This window comes from Lates calcarifer, linkage group LG15 (genome assembly GCF_001640805.2).
Source record: "Lates calcarifer isolate ASB-BC8 linkage group LG15, TLL_Latcal_v3, whole genome shotgun sequence".
Classification (NCBI taxonomy): domain Eukaryota; kingdom Metazoa; phylum Chordata; class Actinopteri; family Centropomidae; genus Lates; species Lates calcarifer.
In genome coordinates this window covers 12,177,353-12,193,125 of record NC_066847.1, presented here as the reverse complement: position 1 = coordinate 12,193,125, position 15,773 = coordinate 12,177,353, and the positions used below count along the sequence as shown (strand labels likewise).

Sequence of the window (15,773 nt, the reverse complement as noted above, 5' to 3'; positions counted from 1 at the left end):
AATTTGTACAATTTTAGCATATGGCTGCAACATGACAAAATGTGAAAATAAGTGAAGCAGTCTGAATACTGAATACTTCCTGAATGGACTGTATATTGTTTTTAAATGTCTACTTTGTTGACAGTTCTTGTCATGGTGCATACACACCCCAAGGGCCCAAGAGGTGCCCCGTTTTTCGGTGTTGCCCCTGGCCATGAGAGTCTGTGTACACCACTGAAGTGGCAGTGGCCATTTACTTGAGAGTTAGATTTAACCATTATCCATTATCTATAGATGTTAATCATCATAACATTGTATGAAAGTCACTGTTTTGTGTTTTCCGCTTAAAACAACAACAAAAAACTTCATTACCCACAAACCATCGCGCAGACGTAGTAAACCACAGACGTCAAGATGGTGCTTGAAAGTACTATGGTCTGGTAAGGAATTAGAAATACGTTTAAAGTTAAAACTAAGATGGCTAACTTTATTCAAAGTGAGCAGTCACTTGTTGAACGAAGTCTGAGCCTGTTGTTGTTGTTTGTCTGAAACATTCATGCAGGTTTACTAGTTAATATTTTGGATTTAAGATGCTCGGGCTATTCCCTGAGTCACCTAGCTAACGTTAGCCAGAAGGAACCTCTCGTACACAGCTAACCAGTAGCTTTTTAGTCAGGTCATGGCCATTTAAATAGTTATATCTTTACTAACGATAATCGGTATAATGTTGCCTCCTAACCTCAACCATTAAGTTCAGACTGAGCTTCAAGTTAAGTAAAAATGCCGTTGTTTAACGCGTTAGCATTAGCTAGCTAACAAAACCTACTGTCATTGTCAAAACATGCAACTGTTTTCCAGTGGAATCTATTGTTTCCCTTATTCTACCAGCCTGATAAATCAAGCTAACATGTTATTGTTGTTGTTATAGTTATTATAAATAGGCGCTGTCAGAGAGAGGACACAACATGAAAAACCTGATTTGTTAAACAATATTACATTTTTTTTTTAACAGGCAAGTGTGCTACAGAGGTATTACCCTGGTTTCAATTGTATCCTTGTGTTCACAGGGGGTACAGTTTTTTAAAATCATTTGTCTGAGTAATAGATAATTGCCTCCATTAGTTGTTTTGCCAACGGAATGTCAGAAAATAGTGTTTAACACTCGAGGAAATGATATGTTACAATTTGTCCAACCACCTGCCCAAAACTGTATAGTGTAATGGCATTTTTGTTTGATAAATTAATTTGGACATTAATCATTGATCAAAGCTGATGTCAGTTAATTCTCTGTCAATCAATTAATTGTGTCAGTGAGCACCCCCCTTTACATGTAGTAAAGCAGTAATCCCATCAGAGATGTACATGTATATGTATTGTCATATGGATATTGGTACATCCCAGCAACCAATATTTGTCCATTCTCTGTAATTTACATTTTTTGCTAGAACTAGTAATTATTAACACTGCTGTCCATTTTTCTTAGTGTGGATAACAGTGAGTACATGCGAAATGGAGACTTTCTGCCCACCAGACTGCAGGCTCAGCAGGATGCAGTGAATATTGTTTGTCACTCTAAGACCCGCAGTAATCCTGAAAACAATGTGGGTCTCATCACCATGGCAAAGTAAGTGGCAGTGTCTTTGAATTAGTACAGTGACATTTGAAACATAATAATGTAATAACTAAAGTGTTAACGCTCCTGTGCAGCAACTGTGAGGTTCTGACCACACTGACTCCAGACACGGGGAGAATACTGTCCAAGCTGCATGCTGTGCAGCCTCGTGGAAACATCAGCTTTTGCACCGGCATCAGGGTGGCACATGTGAGTTTGTGATTTTCATTACACAGTAGGGCAGCCTTCAGGAACTTTCTATTTCCCATGAGTATGAACACTGGGCAACTGGTTTGAGATTCAGAATTGGAATTTGCAATTAATAGACCTTATAGGCTTCTTTTGTCTTAGCAGGAAAGGCACAGGGCTAACAAGTAATATTAACAATGTCTCAGTTCATTTAAGTCCCATCAAGCCTTTCCAGTGACTCTACATGCACAACTGAAGCTGGCTCACCTAAATGTAATGCAGTCTTCATTAATGTGTTCTCTGTAGCTGGCGTTGAAGCACAGACAGGGCAAAAACCACAAGATGCGCATTATTGCATTCGTTGGCAGCCCAGTGGAGGACAACGAAAAGGAAGTGAGTGAAAATCTGACATCAATAAGTGTGTTTTGTGTGTATATTAGTTGTTGTTAATTAATTACAAGAGAAGAGACTTTCAACAATATCAGACTATAGAGATTTTTTTGAATGTGATGGTAGACAGTAGTTATGAAAAATAGTTACAGAGTGGATTGTTATTGTTATTGTGATTGTTATTGTGGACATTGCTGCATGTGTACACCAAAGCAATAAGTTTTGTCCCAGAGTTACATAAAGAACTGACAAACTCAGCTAACTTAAGTGTGTAAAGCACTTCCTTAGTAATGCTTCCTCATGAAACGGGCACCTGCTCATCTGCATAGCAGCAGTGTACTAATATATCTGTCAGGCTCCTGATATAACATGTAGTGTTGGTGTCAGCTGAAGTACTTCTCTTTTCCTGTAGCTGGTCAAAATGGCAAAACGTCTGAAGAAAGAAAAAGTCAACGTGGATGTCATCAACTTTGGAGAAGAGGTATTTTCTCATCTAAGCTTCACACACATGCAGCCTCCTGAATATCCAGTGTACTATTATGCATGTTCTATCACCTCTCTACATTACTCTGTGGTTCATGCACCCACCCTTGGTGTTTCTCTCCCCTGCAGGAGATGAACACAGAAAAGCTGACAGCCTTCATCAACACACTGAATGGCAAAGAAGGAGCAGGCTCCCACCTGGTCACAGTGCCTCCAGGCCCCAGTCTGGCTGATGCCCTGCTATCCTCACCCATCCTGGCTGGAGAGGGAGGAGCAGTGTTGGGCTTGGGTGCCAGTGACTTTGAGTTTGGAGTGGATCCCAGTGCAGACCCAGAGCTGGCCTTGGTAAGAAAGCTGGGGGTGTATGCCATAATGGTCCACTGTTGTTGAATGTATAGTGCACTGAAATCAGAGTTTTGCTTGTCTTTTGCCTCTAAAAATCTCCAGATTTTTCATCAACTACCCTGAAAGCCACATTTTATCTTGTTGACTTTTGTACTGTGTTCATTGTAATATATTTGTTGAACATGGTCTGTGTGGCCATGCTGTGTATTACCAGTACTTAAAGTAATGTCTACCGATCATTTTGATTTATTTTCCCCGCCATTTTACTACACACTTGACATCAAATCAAATGTTTCTTATAAACAATTTGCTTTACAATTTAATTCATCTTTGATTATTTTCTTCCTCTTCTCTCTAGGCTCTGAGGGTGTCTATGGAGGAGCAGAGACAACGACAGGAGGATGAAGCTCGCAGAGCCGCGGTTGCATCAGCTGCTGAAGCTGGCATTTCCTCCCCTGCTGCAGATGGTGGGAAAAATGTCCACCTACTTGATTTTCTCATTTCCCCTCAGGATTGCAGACAGACGGTTCACACAGCATATTTTTCTTTCTGTTTCAGAGTCTGAGGATGCCCTGTTGAAGATGTCTGTGCCACATACAGACTCCTCCACACCTGCTTTACCAGACTTCAGCCGCATGACCGAGGATGAGCAGATCGCTTATGCTCTGCAGATGTCCATGCAAGGACCAGGAGCAGGTTAAACATGGATTTTGAATTTTCTGAATTTCCTTGACCAAATAATTAATAACCTATAACACCTGCTGGGTTACCGTATGCATCAAATAAACATTATAAAATACAAACAGAATTAATTTACAGCAAGATCTTGAAAATGGGAAACACAATCTAAAAAAAATCTGTTTCTGCAGTTGTCTCTTTACTCTAGTTACAACAGCTCATTTTATACTTTATTGTCATTGACACGCTTCCTTATGTACTTTGCTGGCTGGCTAACTTCAAGACATGTTAGCGGAAGCAGACAAACCAGTTTTTATGGCTTCAACTCAGTTATTTGTATGTGTTTTACTTGTATCACTTGTTATTAAATCTAAAACAAGCCATTGCCAAATTTCAAAATATAGACTAAACAATGGCTTCAGAAAGTTTCATATATGTGAAAGGTGAAGGGGTCTGAATACTTTGTGAAGTCACTGCATGTGCCTTTCATTAGGTACTATTGATTGTAGCAGTATGAATATGGCTTGGTTGTATTGGCACTCTTAATACAATTTATTATGTATCTATATCTCTCTTCACTTTAAGTAACATGACTACTTCTGCAAGACGTCTTGGCAGAAGATATTTACACATTAGATGTGGTTAAAAGGTTGTATTTTAATCAGTATGAGGATCTAACTGTTGAATGTATGTGAGTTTTTTGCAGCAGCTCTCTATCCAGTTATAATTAAAAATGAGAACAATTGTCCACCAGCCCCATTTTCCCTGCGCAAACAACACTTCTGTTCCATTTTTCCTGCAGAGTTTGGTGCTGAGGACATGGACACTGGAGCTGACATGGACTCCAGTGAAGCAAAGGTAAGCACAAGCCTTTACTAGTTCTAATTTGTTGTTTTGATAGGATTAAAAACTGCTGTGAAAGATTTCTTATAATATGTTATTAACTGTCTAGGATGAAGAGGACTACGATGTTATGCAGGATCCAGACTTCCTCCAGAGTGTCCTGGAAAACCTTCCTGGAGTCGACCCCAACAATGAGGCCATCCGTAACGCCATGGGCTCTCTGGCTTCCCAGACGGGCTCTAAACCCGATGCCAAGAAGGATGAGGAGAAAAAGAAATAAACATTCACAGAGGAACGGAATATATGATAAATAAAAAAGACCTGAGAATTGCACTGCATGTGTTATTCACAGTAATGGTATTACTCTCCTCAGTACAGGAAATGTTTTGTTTATCTTTTGTTTATGTAGCTGTGTCAACTGTAAACAAGTTTAGCCTTTTTTCAACTTTAGGTTAGGTAAGGACTATTCTGATTTAATTTTTTTGGTGTGTGTCAAGCACAGATGATTGCTTTTGAACTTTTTGTAATATATCTACTCAGCAACATGGGCAGATTACAACCCTTAATAAATTTACAGAATACAAGGTGGTACTTCATATGATTCTTGAAATTTATTAACAGTTGTGATAGCTGCAACAGTTTAATCTTCACCCTCATACTTTTCCAAAATATTAATGAATGCTGCATTTAAATTTATATATTTAACCTTGTATTTTACAGCTAGTATCTTACTCATGACACAGGTAAAATGCTACCCGCATTTTTTTGGAAATTGTTTTCTCTATAAATGATTTTTCTCAATACACAATGAATACAAGTAAATCTAGGAGGATAGACATGGACAAAGTTTTATGCTTATATAACATATCTTCATAGCTTTCTTATGAGGGCAGCATCAGTGTACCATCATGCTTTTAAAAGCAGGTGCCATTAGTTAATGTGCTTTTATGTAGTATTTTTCTTGCATTACACCCACTCTAGAGAGGAATGCACAAAAATATACAAATGATCTGAAATATACAAATGCAAACGACATATTTAATATATATATATATATATATATATATATATATAGATCAGAGTTTAACAGGAAGAAAGTATTTACATAAAAATTTACATAAATCTTCCTAGACTTTGAATAGATGCCAAATGCCACAGGGCCATAGCAAATAGTCACACTCAGTAGATCGTAGAAAGTATTGTTTTTTCAGGGAGTGTATTTAGAGCAGAACGTTAAATTTAATTTTACAACTCTTAAGTCGAAATGTGAACACCTGGGGGGATCCTTGGGAAGTCACTGTCGCATGATTTGGTGACGGAAAACTTATGCGTCCGAGAGGAAAGTCAGGAACCAACTGTAAACTAGCAGGTAACTAAAATTAAATACGAGCGTCAGCTAATGTTAATTTCAACCAGAGCAAACGTAACACGCATTAAATATAATGTACTAGGACCGCATTAGCTGAGTGTTACGCCGAGCTAATTATAGTTTTTGACTACTTGAGGAAAAGTTGGCCGGTTGACGTTAGCGAGGCCAGCTAGCAGGTGAATGCTAAAGTGTAGCTAGCTGTTAGCAGAGAGGCTCCCACTTGTTGCTGCATGACAGTTGAGTTTTACAAGTTAAACGGCAACGTTATCCAACTCTTTTTGTTTCTTTACACGTTTGTCTTTCATCAGTAAAGGCTGGAGCAGTGGAACAACACACGACGTACTTTTGTGCTTTGACCAAACGCATCGGAGCCCTCAGTAATGACAATGACAGTTGTTGTAAATTGCAGACTAAAAAGTTTAAGCTTTGTTCTGACAATGTGTCGTGATTAAATGATTGTTGCAGCAGGTATTCTGATTGTGTGTGTGTGTACATACACACACTTTTTTTTTGTTTCAATAGGTTTTAAGCCTCGTGCTGGCAATGGGGGACATGAAGACCCCAGACTTTGATGATTTGCTGGCAGCTTTTGATATTCCTGACATTGATGCCAAAGAAGCCATCCAGTCAAGTCCAGAGGAGGAAAGGGATGAGGTGGGGATTAATGCAGATGGGGGAAATAGTGGGTCTCCGTCATGCTTTCCCTGCTCTCCTGCCTCACACAGCGACCGCCCTGTGGTCAGCGTTATTGTGAAGAACACAGTGCGGTCTGAGTCTTTTGAAGAGGAGGAGAAGTCTGGCAGCGATAAAACTGACAATCCTACATGTGGTGATGTAGCCCCTCAGGTTCAGGTCAAGTTGGGTGACCTCACCTCACAGCTTGGACCCAAACTGCCTGCCGAGGAGCCCCAGATTTCCAATGGCTTTGAGGGCTCTGTCCCCAGGGATCCAGGAGTGTGCAACACAGAACCATGGTCCCTGCATTCACCACTGAAGTCCACACTGAATGATAATGAGAGTGACAGTGATAGAGGAGCCGAGGTTGGATCGATCCAGCACACCACTGATGTCATGAACAGTTTGAAGCCCCTTCTCTTTCCCCAGTCTCCGACCAGTGCCAGTCCCAACCCCTCAACTACTCCTTCTCCTCATTCTGTCAGCCCTCACCTTTCTCCTCACTCGCCTCAGAAAGAAGAAGCTGGTCTCCTTGGTAATTCTTCATCTTCCCCTTTACCACAAAATGGAAATATTAAAGCTGAAATTAAGCATGTCATGCACTCAGATGATGATGACTCAGAACCAGACTTAGGAAGTCCGCTGGTGATCCAAGAGAGCCCAGACACTCTAATGTCCTCCCCACCCAAATTTAAACTACGGCCTGAGCTGCTTGGGTCTCCTGAAACCATTTGTCATCCTCCTCATCTCTCCTTTTCTCTGGCATCTGCAAAGCCTAAACCCCCTCTTGAGGATGAGGGGCAGCCTACCACCCTGAGTTCTCCTTCTGGAGCTCCTCAGCCTCAGAGCCCAGAGGACCGCCTCCCCTCTGTCAGCACGAGCTCTGCATCAACCCAAGAAGAGAAATACCCAGAGCATGTGATTGATGAGAGGGACTCTCCTGAGAGCCCACCCCCTAGTGAGACAGGTCTTGTGGTCCCCAACAGAAGCAGCAGCCCCGATTTGACCCAAACACCAACGGTGAACCACAAGGACTCTCCTCACCAAAAGGAGCTCATGGAAAGTGAGCCTAGCAGAGAGGACAGGCCAGGTGACACTGAGAAGCTGAGTGAAAAGATGGCTGAAGGTGAGGAAAATTTAAAGGAGGAGAACAATGGTGTTGGCACATCATCTGAGGATGCTGTGTCTGCTAGTGCTGCAGAGACAGATTCATCTCCACTGCGTCCCCTCAAAGTTAAAATCAAAATGTCTACAGGAAGCATCACAAGAACCGTGACTGGGGTGGCACCTAAAAGAAGCGCAAGAGCCACCTCTAGGGCTGTGGGTAGTTCAAAACCTTCACCAGAACGTCATAACACAAAATCCAAGAGGGAATTATCACAGCAGTCTCAGGCACCTGCAGCAGCGATGCTCCAAGATGTGCGTGCTGCAGCACCAGAAGGCGCCAGTGCAATTAAACAGAAATCCACAGGGGTCACCAAAACGAAAGTTTCTCCCACAGCTGTCAGCATTACAAAAACTGCAACCCTGCCCTCTGTCGCCATCTCATCCCCCAGAGTCAGCCCAGGCGGGATCAACCTGCGCAGCCTGGGCCAGAAGACTCTCAACAGTGGGATGATACATCCTGCTCCGTCGTCCCTCGTCCCTCAAAGTGGCAGCAGACCAGCATCTATAGTCAACAACACTGGGGCAATCATATCAAAGAGCCAAACCAACCTAGTAGAAGCTTTTAACAAAATCCTGAACAACAAGAACCTGCTTCCTAGTTATAAACCAGACCTGACGTCGCCTCTTCCTGCAGAGTGGGGCATTCCTCTGCCTGCACAGGTAAATTATCATTGTGTGTGATGCTAGAACAATTATTACATTAATAAGTTAGTCAATTAACATTAAAGGTTGAGTGGTAGCTATATTGATGATAAATAAATAATTTCAGTTATTTTTCAGAAATGCTAAAAGTTCACTGATTCCAGCTGCTCAGATGTGAGCATTCGCTGCCTCACTTTGTTATATCTGACAGTTAACTGAATGTTTGTGGATTTTGGATTGTTGGTCAGACAAAACAAGCAGTTTGAATATGTTCACTTCAGGCTCTGGGAAATTGCGATGGACATTTTCACTCTCACTTTTTCCTGACATTTTAAAGACAAAAAACAAATTTATGAATTTAAATAATAAGAAAGTTTAATTGGTAGGTGCAGCCCTAAGTGTGCAAAAAGCAACTGGGGACCTCTGCCACACACCCACTACAGATTATCAGTTTGATCTAACCAGTCTGCTTAGAGGTTTCAAGTAGAAATTTACAGGAAGAGGATGTGTGCAATATAGCTCATCTGATATCATGAACAGAAAGTCATTGGTCACAGTTTTCACACTGACGTGATTTTCTTTCTAGGCTCAATTCCTTCAACTCAACTGGTTAGGCATAATTGATCTGTTTAATCATAATTTCATGACAAGCTCACAACATTGTTTTACATTTCTCTGTTTTATATGAGTTCATCTGTATCTAATACATTAATGTTTGATCCTCTGCAGGGTTACCGCTGTTTGGAGTGTGGTGATGCCTTTGCCTTGGAGCAGAGTTTGGCGCGACACTACGATCGACGCTCGCTGAGGATCGAAGTGACTTGTAACCACTGTGCCAAGCGCTTGGCCTTCTTCAACAAATGTAGCCTCCTTTTACACGCCAGAGAGCACAAGGAGAGAGGCCTGATCATGCAGTGTTCACACCTGGTTATGAAACCTGTACCCGTGGAGCAGATGATTGGCCAGCAGGAACCTACGGCAATTGGTTAGTGAGAATTTGTTTTGTCTCGTAGTCAGTATCATTGTTTCATCTTTTTTTTATTTTAGACTATGATTCCTGTGTGTGATTATATCCCTTTTGGTATATTTGCTCCTTGATTCCTCAGGTGTGCTCTCTCCATCTCTCTTGTCATCCTCTTCAGCACCATCATCATCCTCTTCAGGGTCGGTCACCCCGAACCCAACACCCCAGTCACATCAAGCCGTACCCAACAAGAAGGGAGAAGAAGTGCAGTACACGACTAATAAATGTCCTGAGTGTCTGACTCAGTTTAGCAGCAAAGAAGAGGTGGCTGAGCACTTTCAAGAAATCAAACCAGCACACACTACTGTAAGTGTTGTGTGTGTGTGAGATAAAAAGAGCAAGAATTTCCATTTGTTTTCTCATGATATGCAAAATGAGCTTGAACTTAATCGCTTCCTTTGGCTCCCTCCTTTTCCCTCTGTTGTCCTCCAGCCTTGCACAGAGTGCTCTCCGCCTATGCTCTTGCCCAACAGTTGCAGTGCAGCAGCTCATCAACGCATCCACCAAGGCTGCCTGCCACATGTGTGCCCAGAGTGTGGGGGCACGGCCAAGCAGCCGCTATTTCAGACACATCTGGACAAGACCTGTTTGCACTTTGCCCGCCGCATCGGATACAGGTGCGGCATCTTGCCACATGGTTGCTCAGTTAAACTGAAGCATACTGTGCTGTTTGTTCTACCCATTGTGCTTCTTTCCTTTCTCTGTTTTTTCACACTTCTCTTCCTCTCTCTCTGCAGATGTTCCAGTTGCCTGGTGGTGTTTGGAGGGCTGAACTCAGTGAAGTCTCACATCCAGCAGGCTCATTGCGATATGTTCCACAAATGCCCCAGCTGTCCCATGGCTTTCAAATCTGCCCCCAGCATTCAGAACCACATCACTGATCAACATCCAACACTCACTGATGGACAGGCGATGTACTGCACACTGACTAACACACACAGATTTGAAGCTGTGTCTTACATGAAAATAAATTGCTCTCTTACAATTAATTGACCCAGTTTTTATTTCTTTACAGGTTGATCTATAAATGTGTCATGTGTGACACAGTTTTTACCCAAAAGCCCCTGCTATACATCCACTTTGACACTCATTTAACCAACCAGAAGGTGCATGTATTTAAATGCCCTGAATGCACCAAGCTGTTTTCGCAGAGGAATTCCCTACTGGACCATATCAAGGTATAGCTATGTTTATGTATTTCATCTTATTTACCTAATTAAGTATTTAGGCAAAAAAAAAAAAAATCCCCCTCGTTGTTATTTTACCCTGCTCCCTCTTTTCCTCAGACGCACAAGACTTCCACATCAAAACAAGAGTTGCCTTTGCCGCCTGCGGCTTCCTCTCGTTCACGGCCCTCAGTGAAGTTAGAGAGCTCAGATGGGGAGGAGTGGATAGATAAAGATAAAGAAGAGAAGGCGAAGACAGAGAGGATGAAGACCCCCTCAGGGTGGAAGTGCGCACCCTGCCACGCACGCTACACAGACCGGGAAGACTACATCACCCACATGGCCGAACAGCATGGCAAGGTAATTTGACTGAATTCATTTTGTTTTCAGATGCGACTGTAAATTATTAGATTTATTTTACGTATGTGCTTGTGTTGTGTAGGTTCTGAAGAAGTTTCCTTGTAACAAATGTGAGAGCTCCTTCACTACGACTTCCAGTCTGCGACGTCACATCAGAGACAAACACAAAATGATGAATCGTGGCTTCCGCTGCCAGTGAGTGTCCCACAGACTGCATGAACCTGTCATCAAGGGGGTTGTTCTTGTAAACATTCAAACTCTTAAAATAACTTATTTTATAAATCTACAACAACTGTTTGAAGCTTGCTGAAATAAAACTCTTCCAGAAAATCAGAACGGAGCACATCTCTAAGTAAGAGTGCTACATCTGTTTAAAAGCGAAATAACCTCACACTTAACTGCATTTGTGTGCATATGTAGGTTCTGTACTGAGAGTAAGAAAACATTCAGCAGCAGGACGATGTTGGAGAGGCATATTCAGCTGAGACACAGCATCAACGCTATTAGCCAGGACAGACTGGTAAGCCACTCTTGTATGTGTGTGTTTTTAAGTCAGAGATGAAGAGCTTCTTACTAAAATGAGATTAACAGCAGTTGTCTTGATTTCCTTTGGTCACAGGGAGATGGAGATGAAGCTGACAGCTCCTCAGAACAGGATGGTAGTTTGGGGGCTCGTCGGAGACGGAGAGGAGCCGTGAAGATGGAGCACGATGAGGAATCCACAGATGGGATGAGTCCAGTGAAGAGGTTGCGGGCCTCCTCCTCTGCATCCGCTCCATACCCGCCTCCTGACTCTGGGTTTCGCTGTGCGCCCTGCGGTTTCACCACAGAGGACCAGACATCATTCCTGGAGCACATCAGCCAGCACAGGCGAGGAGGGACAGAGGGCGGTGGTCTGCAGTGTCTGCAGTGCGGCGCCTGCTTCACATCTACCTCCTCCCTATCACGCCATCGCTTCATCACCCACAAAGTGAGAGATGCATTCACTGACAACCAGCAAGCTCTCAGCATGCACCCAGCACCTTCCCCTGGTAACAGCAGAAACCACGATGAGAAGAGTTCTCTTGATTGTTCTGCACCAGCATCACCCTCCTCTCAGTCCTCCATAGCTCAGGGGAAGGAAGAGGAGGGCACACTGGCCTGTAAGGTTTGTGGTAAACACTTTGAGAAGGCAACTGATCTGAATACGCATTTCAGAACTCATGGTATGGCTTTTATCAATGCAAGGAACGCAGGGAAAACTACCTAAAATGGCAGATTCGAGGGGAAGATTAATGTCAGTTGGTGATATAATTTGCAAGTGCCTTTTTTATTGTCAGCCTCTCATTACAATGTTGGTTTGTACACCTATGCACTAATGTAACCAAAGATTGCTAGAAATGAGTTTTTATGTGAATGGATTGTAAAACAATCAAACACGATTCTCACTGGTGGAGACAGCCTTAACCTTCTGACATTCAGGATCTAATGCTGCATTTCTGTGCTCAGTAATGATACTAATGAGATTAGAGCTACTGCCCAGTCAGTGGACACTTAGTCTGACTCGTTCACTGCTGTGACCACATTCACATGATAATGTGCCAGTAGAGAACTGTGAATGTGAAAACCAAATCCTACTGTGATCATGACGGCGATAGACAGCGATGGAATGTGTCTGCTTTTGATTTCAATACTTTCATTCATTCTACTGAGGAGACTGTTGAATAACAGCCCAGGTGGGTTTTTTTCCACCTGGGCTGGTTCTATCCAGTGTGTGTACTTTAAACTCACTGCCAGCCATTTTCTAGACCATACAGTAACAATTTAGATTGAGTCCCAACTTTAAAAGCAGCCACTGGCTTCCATGCATTTTAGTGTGTTAATGAGATTTGTAATAGAGGTAATCAAATTATCTCTATGTACTAACAGAGAGGAAATTTAGTACTATAAAAACTGTAACGTTGGAAGATACCAGGTTAATTACTCCCACTCAGACTTCTCAAACCTGCTATATTTTGGAATATATATTTCCACGGAACAAAGACTGTAGATTTTGTCCCCCATCATTCTCACTGAAATCATCTTAGGAAGGGTTCTCTTCAGGGCCTGTATGGACAGGAAAAGGAATAATTACAGTGACCTATAACTCTTAAAATAGCTACAATATGTCTGTATAGTTTTAAGACAGACTTGGAAAAATGTGTATCTATTGCTATTAAATGTTTGCCATTACTGATAACCTTTCTCACCAAGTTAAAAGTCCCTGCATATTTGTTATTTATCTCATCCTGAAATGAATGTTGACCACTAACTTTCTTAAATAGAAACTGAATCTTTAAACTTTAGTCGTAAATCTTGGGAAATGGTCAGCAATAATCTGGCATATACACACTTTGTAATTATTGGCCTGAAACTTTCAAAACCATTGAAATTAACATTTAATATCTTTTCAAAGGAAATGTACTGTATTTTCATCAGATTAATTGATTTGTTCCCTCTCTGTGAGCAAGAGATGGAAGTAAAATTATATATTTTGGCTTCTTGGCACGCAGGCATATGTCTGTAAAGCTTGCTTACTGTACAAGTGTATAATCAGTGTGTATGTGATTATGTATTTGATGAGTCTTTCTTCAGTCTGTGGCACTGCTAAAAAGAAAAAAGAGACTTTGAATATAATCAGTGTTCTAGCATTGATTAGCACAGATCAGATTGTGTTATTGATGGGCTGGTGTCAAATCAGAATCTATATCAACACAGACATACATGAACCTGGACTGAAATTGAAAAGTCAGAGCTGTTTAACAAAACTGTTGCATGATACAAAACATTTGAGAGGAGAGAAAATTCAGTAGAGATACTGTATTCTGTTGTGGGTGCTTTTGAGTGCTGTGTTTAGATTTAAAGGACCAGTGTGTTACATATACAGGGATCTATTGGCAGAAATGGAATATTATATACATAAGTATGTTTTTATAAGTATGTTTTTATTAGTGTATAATCACTTAAAACTAAAAATCATGTTTTTGTTACCTTAGAGTGAGCCATTTACATTTCTCAGAGTCCATCATGTTGTGTCACCTTGTAGCCCATAACAGAAAAAACAAACAAATCAGTGGCTTTTTTCACAGTTTAATGTTGACACAGCAGCTTTTTAGAAGAAAGGAGAGCGTACACTTGCTATAGCTACTACCCATAGTTTTACAGACCAACAGCTAAATACATTATCTAAATATAGCTATATAACTAACCTCTTCACTTGACAGACTAGTTGATGCGGTAGTTCACACCATTTAGTCACCTGACAGCCACCTTAGACTGTCCAACTTACTTGGAAACAGAGGAGTTAGGGGACGGGGATTCAGTTGGTTTCAATCTGCATTCTCACCGCTAGATGCCACTAAATCCCACACACTGGTCTTCAAGTTCTTTGTTTAGTGGCACCCTTTTTTAACTGGTTATGTTGTGTCTTACAAACTTCTGGTTCACAGAAATGTCTCACATCATAGAATCCATAGACTGAGTAAATATCCATGTATCGATATCACTGGGTTTAAAAAGAGCTATCCCATTAATGTGCTGTAGTCATCAGTGACCTGTGTGCATTTGTGTTTACTTTCTCAGGAGATTATCCACTGCTTTAACACACATTGTCCCATTTAACTTTTTCAGTGTTTGCATTGACGAGACCATGTCTAACCAAATGTTTATTAAAAAGATGAATAAAAACTGGCACATTGCCTTGTTTTAATTAGTTGTCACTAAATACCAATACTATGGTGGATCTGAAGGTCAAAACACAACATTTCACAAAACACAACAGCATTTAGACTAGACATTTCAGGAGAGATTGTGATTCTTTAAATAGGAAGTGCTATCATAGCCTCCCAAAACGGTTGCTCTAATTAATTAAACTGAGGAAACAGAAAGTGCTTTTATCGTGTAGAGACGTCTGCTTTGCAGTCTAAAGGTTACAGGTTTGATTTATACCAGGTACATTCACCATGGATGTATGATAAAGAGTAATCAGAGGTGGTTGCTAGATTTTTCTTGTTTTTTCTGCCGTTGTTGGCTTGCATGTGTTGTCATTGACAGAGTTGTGTGTTATCATCAGCCATGACCTTCTGGGAGGAGCGCTGCGAGGCAGAGAAACAAAGTCGGAAAACAGATTTAAACCAACGTTTGAACCATCGGGTGTTCGTGCTTCCATGACTGAGGCATCCCAGACATCAGTTGTGGACCCCTCATGTGGATGGGTGAAAACCCAAGGTGCTTGATACTCTGTTTAAATCCCTGTTTTTGTTGTTTACACGTTTATTGACACTTTACATCTCTTCGTAATTTTGTGTTCCATCCTGGTCATTTTTTACTCAGTTTATAGCAGTCTATCATGTCTTTGTCATCATTTTGTGTCTATTTGTGGTCATTTTGTATTATTGCACCCATACCTGGCTTCTTTGCACCTGGATGTCAGTGTTCGCATTAGTGGTGAGCATTAGCATTAGCCTTATTTTTTAATGATACTTTTGGGGCTTTTTCCTTTTTGTCATCATTTTTATTTGCGTGGTTTAAAGTGTGTTTTTCTGTGACTGTAGTGTCCATGACATGAGTTGTAGGCACCTTATGGAGGTAAGGTAACTGTTAAGTAGTCTGTCTGATTGTCGTGATAATTTTCCGTCTTTACTTGATTATTTTACATCTATTTATGGTCAGCTTCTTTGTCTCATTATGGTCGTTCTTACTGCGTCTCTATAGTTTTGTGTCCATTCCTGATGATTTTACGTTTCTTTGAGGTCATTTTTTTGTTTCATTATGGCGGTTATGCATCTCATTGTGATTGTTTTTTTGTTTATTTTTAATGTTTCTCTTTGATTT

General features: G+C 41.2%; 2 protein-coding genes across 4 annotated transcripts; both read left to right on the top strand.

Moving 5' to 3' along the window:
- Positions 1-304: 304 nt before the first annotated feature.
- On the top strand, positions 305-5,103 carry LOC108889618 (26S proteasome non-ATPase regulatory subunit 4). Its single transcript, XM_018686178.2, has 10 exons — positions 305-419; positions 1,463-1,603; positions 1,687-1,801; positions 2,087-2,173; positions 2,583-2,651; positions 2,783-2,998; positions 3,357-3,465; positions 3,557-3,694; positions 4,479-4,534; positions 4,629-5,103. The coding sequence occupies exons 1-10, from the start codon at positions 394-396 to the stop codon at positions 4,797-4,799; spliced, it is 1,128 nt and encodes a 375-aa protein (XP_018541694.1). The 5' UTR covers positions 305-393; the 3' UTR covers positions 4,800-5,103.
- A 155-nt stretch (positions 5,104-5,258) lies between these two features.
- znf687a (zinc finger protein 687a) lies at positions 5,259-14,630 on the top strand. Of its 3 annotated transcripts, none has more exons than XM_018686177.2 (11): positions 5,259-5,888; positions 6,411-8,390; positions 9,102-9,357; positions 9,515-9,702; positions 9,829-10,013; positions 10,134-10,310; positions 10,412-10,574; positions 10,683-10,922; positions 11,005-11,117; positions 11,343-11,442; positions 11,542-14,630. In XM_018686177.2, exons 2-11 carry the CDS (start codon positions 6,432-6,434, stop codon positions 12,169-12,171), a joined length of 4,011 nt encoding a protein of 1,336 aa, XP_018541693.1. In that variant the 5' UTR covers positions 5,259-5,888; positions 6,411-6,431; the 3' UTR covers positions 12,172-14,630. The 3 variants fall into 3 exon arrangements, with proteins under 3 accessions (XP_018541693.1, XP_018541691.1, XP_018541692.1); XM_018686175.2 differs by having other exon boundaries at positions 9,479-9,702; XM_018686176.2 differs by having other exon boundaries at positions 5,259-6,265; positions 9,479-9,702.
- The last annotated feature ends 1,143 nt before the right edge of the window (positions 14,631-15,773 follow it).

Excerpts from the sequence above, each read along its gene's own strand:
- LOC108889618 (XM_018686178.2), top strand. The coding sequence starts at position 394 with ATGGTGCTTGAAAGTACTATGGTCTG. Across the intron at positions 2,174-2,582 it reads TGGAGGACAACGAAAAGGAA|CTGGTCAAAATGGCAAAACG; the intron begins GTGAGTGAAAAT and ends CTTTTCCTGTAG. Across the intron at positions 4,535-4,628 it reads TGGACTCCAGTGAAGCAAAG|GATGAAGAGGACTACGATGT; the intron begins GTAAGCACAAGC and ends TTAACTGTCTAG.
- znf687a (XM_018686175.2), top strand. The coding sequence starts at position 6,432 with ATGGGGGACATGAAGACCCCAGACTTTGATGATTTGCTGGCAGCTTTT. Across the intron at positions 10,923-11,004 it reads TGGCCGAACAGCATGGCAAG|GTTCTGAAGAAGTTTCCTTG; the intron begins GTAATTTGACTG and ends TGTGTTGTGTAG. Across the intron at positions 11,118-11,342 it reads AATCGTGGCTTCCGCTGCCA|GTTCTGTACTGAGAGTAAGA; the intron begins GTGAGTGTCCCA and ends GTGCATATGTAG.